Source organism: Bison bison, unplaced genomic scaffold (assembly GCF_000754665.1).
Source record: "Bison bison bison isolate TAMUID 2011002044 unplaced genomic scaffold, Bison_UMD1.0 scf7180017864146, whole genome shotgun sequence".
NCBI classification, from domain to species: Eukaryota; Metazoa; Chordata; class Mammalia; order Artiodactyla; family Bovidae; genus Bison; species Bison bison.
The window spans coordinates 10,158,611-10,166,818 of NW_011494718.1; the positions used below are offsets into that span (position 1 = coordinate 10,158,611).

At 38.1% G+C, this 8,208-nt stretch overlaps 1 protein-coding gene across 4 annotated transcripts in view; it reads right to left on the reverse strand.

The window, feature by feature from the left end:
• ICE2 (interactor of little elongation complex ELL subunit 2) overlaps positions 1–8,208 on the reverse strand; it is a 66,303-nt gene that overhangs the window by 20,285 nt on the left and 37,810 nt on the right. For all 4 annotated transcript variants that reach the window (XM_010840776.1, XM_010840777.1, XM_010840778.1 and 1 more), the window contains one exon: positions 5,884–6,013. In XM_010840776.1, the coding sequence (XP_010839078.1) occupies positions 5,884–6,013 (130 nt within the window). The remainder of the gene's footprint in view (positions 1–5,883; positions 6,014–8,208) is intronic.

Here is an 8,208-nt window from a genome sequence, read left to right on the forward strand (position 1 = left end):
ATACAGTATACTAACACATATATATGGAATTTAGAAAGATGGTAACAATAACCCGGTGTACGAGACAGCAAAAGAGACACTGATGTATAGAACAGTCTTATGGACTCTGTGGGAGAGGGAGAGGGTGGGAAGATTTGGGAGAATGGCAATGAAACATGTAAAATATCATGTAGGAAACGTGTTGCCAGTCCAGGTTCGATGCATGACGCTGGATGCTTGGGGCTGGTGTACTGGGACGGCCCAGAGGGATGGTATGGGGAGGGAGGAGGGAGGAGGGTTCGGGATGGGGAACACATGTATACCTGTGGCGGATTCATTTTGATATTTGGCAAAACTAATACAATTATGTAAAGTTTAAAAATAAAATAAAATTAGAGAAAAAAAAAAAAAAAGAAATCCTTTTTTACTCTCATATTTTGATCTAAATTTTAGGTTAATAGCTATTTTTTCTCAGTACAAAAATATACAAAGTATAACTTCATTGTCTTGTGGTATTTATTTTCATTAAGGAGAAGTGTACTTTTAGGGCATTATATTACATAATATAATATAGAGAAGGACAGGGAAGTCTGGCATGCTGCAGTCCATGGGGTCGCAAAGAGTCAGATATGACTGAGTGATTGAATAACAAGAAAAATTACATAATCATTGTAAGAAAAAGGATTTGTGTAAAGAGGCCCTGAGGTAGATTCAACAAAATGTTACTATTATTACTATTTTGACTGCACCCTGTGGCTTGCGGTATCTTTTCCTCAGTCAGGGATTGGACACAGGGCCATAGCAGTGAAAGAACTGAGCTGTAACCACTGGAATGCCAGAGAATTCCTTGAACAAAATATTATTATGTCCATTACCCACAGATGAAAAAGCTGCAGACTCAAAAGCTTAAATGATTTTGCCCAAAGTAAAAAGAAAACTGTAAAGTATGAAGTACTCATACACATATCTTCTGACTCACACATTCAGCATGATTTTTAAATTCCATTATAAATGAAAAGCACAGGCTGTGGAATCAGAAAACACATGGATACAAATCCCAGATTTCCCACAAACTGTAATCTTGAGCAATAAACTCTATGAGCCTCAGTTTCCTCATCTGTAAAACAAAGACAGACAACACTTATTTTACAGAATAGTGAGGATTAGTAACAATGGATATACAGTCCTTGACCTACATCACATACTTCATTAATGACAGTTAGAAATACTGCTGCATTACTTTATATATAGAAAAATACACACATATATGTATATATACACACACACATACAGTTTCTGAGGAAAATTTTGGAGTATTTCAAGTGTATTATATTATAATTTGGTTTGAGAGTGGTACATACATAAGGAAGCAAAAGGAGAGAACAAAACAAAACACATAGCAATACCCTAAGAGCTGTTATATTGGGAGCCTAAGAGGAGCAGAAGCTAAAAGGACAAGAATAGTACAGGGAGGAAGACTGACACACAGAATCAAAAAACAGAATACTTGAAAAGAAAGACATTACTAATTTCAAGTGTACTGTTCAGTTGCTAAGCCGAGTCCAACTCTTTGTGACCCCATGAACTGCAGCATGCCAGGCTTCCTCGTCCTTCACTATCTGCTGGAGTTTGCGCAAACTCATGTCCATTGAATCAGTGATGCCATCCAACCATATCCTCCTCTGTCACCCTCTTCTCTTGTCCTCAATCTTTCACAGCATCAGTCCTTCCAATGAATATTCAGGGTTGATTTCCTTGAGGATTGACTGGTTTGATCTCCTTGCAGTCCAAGGGACTCTCCAGAGTCTTTTTTGACATCACAGTTCAAAGCATCAATTCTTCAGCACTCAGCCTTTTTTATGATCCAACTCTCACACATGTACATGACTACTAGAAAAACTGTAGCTTTGACTATAAAGACCTTTGTTGACAAAGTGATGTCTCTGCTTTTTATTATGCTGTCTAGGTTTGTCATAGCTTTTCTTCCAAGGAGCAAGCATCTTTCAATTTTGTGGCAGAAGTCACCATCTGCAGTGATTTGGGAGCCCAAGAAAATGAAATCTGTCACTGCTTTCATTTTTTCCCCATCTATTTGCCATGAAGTGTACACTATAACTCATATCCAGCAAAGCATCATACAGGTAAAAACAATTAGCCTTTATTTAGATGTCAAAGGGAAATAATAAATACTTTTGAAGACAGATGTACCAAATAATATTTTGTATACATCTTTTACCTCTTGACCATCTGTAGATAGGCACTCTTCTTTAAAACTAAAACCACTTAGTCTACACAATGTAAGGTAGAACTACAAAATACAGAGACTAAGTAATGAGTCACACATGCTACTTTAGAGTCATATCTGATATATAACTTATTTTAATTATATTGTCATACCAGACACCACGAGGACAAACTATTACTGTTTTTATCTTATTTCCTGAATGCAACTGTAGCAAAAACTTATTTAGGAGTCTATTCTCCTAAACTCCCTTCCTGTTGCAACATTTCTCTTAAATTAAAAGAGTAATAAAATAAAATTGTAAAAAACCTCAAAACTCACAGATGTTTCTAAAATAGTATTTTGAAACATTCACCCCATATAAAAAAAAAAAAAAACCCAAACAAAGCAAACACATCATATAAGAATACATAAGTTTCTCACCAAACAGTTGTCAAAGACACTAAAAACACCACCTCATTACATCAAAATGAATGGCTTATCAGGATTCACTGATGATAAACAGCATGTAAGGCAATGATTACTTATGACTTTACAGAGTACAGTAGTCCCCCCTTATCCACAGGTGATACAATCTAAGAGCCCCCAGTAGATGCCTAAAACTGATAGTACCAAACTTTACATATACTGTTTTTTTCTACACATACATACCTATAATAAAGTTTAATGTATAAATTAGGCACAGTAAGAGTTTAACAGGGCTTCCCTGGTGGCTCAGATGGTAAAGCGTCTGCCTGCAATGCATGAGACTGGGGTTCGATTCCTGGGTCGGGAAGATCCCCTGGAGAAGGAAATGGCAATCCACTCCAGCACTCTTGCCTGGAAAATCCATGGACGGAGGAGCCTGATAGGCTACAGTCCATGGGGTTGTAAAGAGTCGGACACGACTGAGCGACTTCACTTTCACGAGTTCAACAACAGTAACTAATTATAAGATAGACCAATTTTAACAATATACTATAATAAAAGATTTCTGAATGTGGTGTGTTTTTCCCTTCCTCTCAAAATATCTTACAAACTGAATGCCTTTTCCATTTAAATTAATACTTATCTGCTCTGTGACAATAACCTTGCAGTATGAGGTTTGTTTTGCAGTTTGACAGCAAAACAAACATGAATTCTTTATCCTTCATAACTTCAAGACAGAAGATTCACTCTGACCACAGATCTTTGCCACACTGCATATAAATTTTCTTTCCTAATTAAGAAAAGAAAGCTGAAAACTTTCACCTTTTCACTTAAAGGAAGCACTCTGCAGTTCCTCCTAAGCATATCTAAATTCCCAGTATCACATACTCTTGCACTTTGGGGCTGTTAAGTTAAAAAAGGGTTACCTGAAGATAAGCACTGATAACTGGGATACTACAAAGTGACTAATGGACTGGAGAAACTAGAAAAGGGGTGATTCACATCCCAGGCACTATACAAAATGGTGTGCTTTTTAAAACTTACAATTTGCTTATTTCTGGAATCTTTCATTTACTATTTCAGACCACAGTTGACTAGTTGAAGATAACTGAAACCACAGACTGAAACTGCAATTAAGGGGTGACTATTGTAGTTTTGATGAAGTAAATCATATAGATATAAATGACGGTAGTTTTATTTGTTAAACTTTACATTAAAAAAAAACTTAAATGTTTAAGTCAAGAATGTCTATTCTCTGTTAGTACTTTAAAAAGGATTTCAATAGTGAGTTTTTGCTCGGTCCCCTCCTAACACAGACATGGCTGAAAATTGTTTTCAAATAGTTTACATGAAGACTGTTGGTGGGTTTCATGGCAACAGGTCTTTGGAGGAACACTGTAACTGTGGTTGTTGACTGAAAACTACAACAACAAACTTCTGGCAGTGTATATGAAGAGGCAGGAAGAGGCTAGAGCACCACCAATCTTTAGCTACTTCCTTTTGGGGTTAAGTAGAGAGAGGGTGGTCATGTATGATGTGAGAGTTGGACTGTGATGAAAGCTGAGTGCCAAAGAATTGATGCTTTTGAACTGTGGTGTTGGAGAAGACTCTTGAGAGTCCCTTGGACTGCAAGGAGATCCCACCAGTCTATCCTAAAGGAAATCAGTCCTGGGTGTTCATTGGAAGGACTGATGCTGAGGCTGAAACTCCAGTACTTTGGCCACCTCATGTGAAGAGTTGACTCATTGGAAAAGACTCTGATGCTGGGAGGGATTAGGGGCAGGAGGAGAAGGGGACGACAGAGGATGAGATGGCTGGATGGCATCACCGACTCGATGCACATGAGTTTGGGTGAACTCCAGGAGTTGGTGATGGACAGGGAGGCCTGGCGTGCTGCGATTCATGGGGTCACAAAGAGTCAGACACGACTGAGCGACTGAACTGAACTGAAGAGAGAGTGAATCGATGATCTTATTAATACTCTCATAAAACATGAAGACAAAACATTGATTAACCAAAATACAGAAAAGGTTTTCAAGTGAGTGACCTATTTTTGGATCAACCAAGAAAAGCACACTTATAAACACTTAATTACATACCAGAAATTATGCTAAGTACTACAAGAATATAAAGTTTCATCAGACTCTGACTTTAAACCAGTTATTGTCTACTGGGAAGATAGTGAAGTGAAAGTTGCTCAGTCGTGTCTGACTCTTTGTGACCCCATGGACTATACAGTCCATGGTATTCTCCAGGCCAGAATACTGGAGTGGGTAGCTTTTCTCTTCTCCAGGGGATCTTCTCAACCCAGGGATCGAACCCAGGTGTCCCGCATTACAGGTGGGTTCTTTACCAGCTGAACCACAAGAGAAGCCCAATGGGAAGATAGGACAGGCTTTAAAAAAACAATTAAGTAAAAAAAAAAAAAAAAATTAAGTAGAAAGCAACAAACCGTAAAAGTGGTTAAAAAAAGGCAATGCATTGAGATATCAAAGGAAGGAAATCACATGAAGGAAGGGCAGCTTGAGAAGTCTGGCATGCAGTGAAATATAAGGGATGAATTGACAAGTATAGGAGTAAGGATTCCAATGGAATGGAACAACATCAGTAATGATTATCAAGTAATCCTTTGTGTGAAGTATGTTAACTGTATATGAACCCAGCCAACACAAATTAAGATCCTGCCTAACTATTCCCCTAACAAAAAACAAAACAAAGTAAATAAACTCTTTCATCAAGATAATATGTGAGATTTAAAAAATAATGTCATAAATTTAAGAAAATTTCAAAAAATATATTTTAAAACCAATTATATAGTACTTTTAAAAGAAGCTTGTTAGAAAACACATGTATATTTTTTCATTACACTCCTATTTTTTTTATTTTTTAACTTTACAATATTGTATTGGTTTTGCCATATATCAACATGAATCTGCCACAGGTATACACGTGTTCCCCATCCTGAACCCTCCTCCCTCCCTGTACCATCCCTCTGGGTCCTAAATATCTTAAAAATAAAATGATTACATTGACATTCATATGCAACTAATAAAGAAGTAGTAGAGAAATCAAAACATATGATAATCACTACTCACACTCTGCTATTTAACTCTGCAGTAGAAATGTTTTAATAGAAAGAAATACTAATACAATCAGAAAAGTGAAAATTAAAAGTATAGAATTTACAGATGAATTGAACTGTGTATATTTACAAAGGAATTAAAAAGGAGAGCAAAGCCTCTTGTTTAACTTACCAACATAAAATGAGGAGTTGGAATGCAATAAACTTTCAGTCCATAAGCGACAGAGTTCACTTTCAGTCAGAGCTTCAACTCCATAACAAGCTTGATACTCCACTTTTGGTAGTACATAAACTGGAAATTGCTGCAATTCAAGGTTATACTCTTATAAGGCTTTATTAATTTACTATTAACAGTAAATACGTTTGCCTATATAACTTTGCCACTTTTCAAAATGCTTTCAGGTAATCTTATTTCATCCTTTCAAATACAGTTGGATGCAGGCAGAAATATGGATAGAACCCTTAGTAGACATGGGCAGTGGTGGATAAAAAAGAGATCGTGAACCAAGAGCCTCCCCTACTGCTGCTAAGTCGCTTCAGTCGTGTCCGACTCTTAGCGACCCCATGGACCGCAGCCCACCAGGCTCCTTCGCCCCTGGGATTTTCCAGGCAAGAGTACTGGAGTGGGCTGCCATCGCCTTCTCCGTCCTCCCCTACCCCCAACCACAATCAACATAGCTCTCCATACATAAGCATATTTTCTTTCTGTCACTGAACATGACTGACAGGATACTTGGAATAAAGCCTGGGTTACATAATTGCCCAAAGGTTCAAAACTAGAAGCTGGGAAGCCATGACTGTAATACATACTAATCATTCTCAAGAGGGTTAAAAAAAAGTATGATTTTTTTTGCCCGTTTAAACCATTAGTCACATCATCTCAGGCTTAAATACTCTGAGCAGCTTGTTTTCATTCTACGAATGTGTGAGCACTAGTACTTACATTAATACACATGGATGTTGCTCTCTTCATTAATACAAAAGACTTTATTCCAGACACTACGTACTTGACAAATTAGCCATTTAGCGTTTATTGGTCAGGACTGTACAGATTAAGCAAAATGACTATACCTACGACTAGTCTAAATGAGATGTAAGGAAATCCATGCCTGTAAAATAATATAATGCTAGTCATGTTCACTGTGCTCATATTAACTCATTTCTGTCAAAGAAAATTCTAATCTTAATAGCAGTCGCTTCATTTCTAGCTGCAGAGGGAAAAACACATGATTTAAGGAACTTAAAGTTATATACCCAGTTAGTACTTGTGAGATTGGGCTTCCCTGGGGCTTCCCAGGTGGCTCAGTGGTAAGAATCTGCCTGTCAACACAGGACATGCAGGTACTGCAGGTTTGATTCCTGGGTCAGGAAGATTCCCTGGAGGAGGAAATGGCAACCCACTCCAATATTTTTGCTTGGGAAATCCTATGGATAGAAGAGCCTGGTGGGCTACAGTCCATGGGGTTGCAGAGAATCAGACATGACTTAGTGACTGAACAACTTCTGAAATTATACTAAGCTGTCATTCACTTTTGTACTTGAAACTACTTCATAAATGTTTCAGAATGACTGATTTTCATAAACTGGCGAATTTAGTGGGCCTAAAAAAAGATCTTCACGATCCAGATAATCACGATGGTGTGATCACTGACCTAGAGCCAGACATCCTGGAATGTGAAGTCAAGTGGGCCTTAGAAAGCATCACTACGAACAAAGTTAGTGGAGGTGATAGAATTCCAGTTGAGCTATTCCAAATCCTGAAAGATGATGCTGTGAAAGTGCTGCACTCAATATGCCAGCAAATTTGGAAAACTCAGCAGTGGCCACAGGACTGGAAAAGGTCAGTTTTCATTCCAATCCCAAAGATAGGCAATGCCAAAGAATGCTCAAACTACCGCACAATTGCATTCATCCCACACGCTAGTAAAGTAATGCTCAAAATTCTCCAAGCCAGGCTTCAGCAGTATGTGAACCGTGAACTTCCTGACGTTCAAGCTGGTTTTAGAAAAGGCAGAGGAACCAGAGATCAAATTGCCGACATCCGCTGGATCATGGAAAAAGCAAGAGAGTTCCAGAAAAACATATATTTCTGCCTTATTGACTATGCCAAAGCCTTTGACTGTGTGGATCACAATAAACTGTGGAAAATTCTGAAAGAGATGGGAATACCAGACCACCTGACCTGCCTCTTGAGAAATTTGTATGCAGGTCAGGAAGCAACAGTTAGAACTGGACATGGAACAAGAGACTGGTTCCAAATAGGAAAAGGAGTATGTCAAGGCTGTATATTGTCACCCTGTTTATTTAACTTTTATGCAGAGTACATCATGAGAAATGCTGGACTGGAAGAAACACAAGCTGGAATCAAGATTGCCAGGAGAAATATCAATAACCTCAGATATGCAGATGACACCACCCTTATGGCAGAAAGTGAAGAGGAACTCAAAAGCCTCTTGATGAAAGTGAAAGTGGAGAGTGAAAAAGTTGGCTTAAAGCT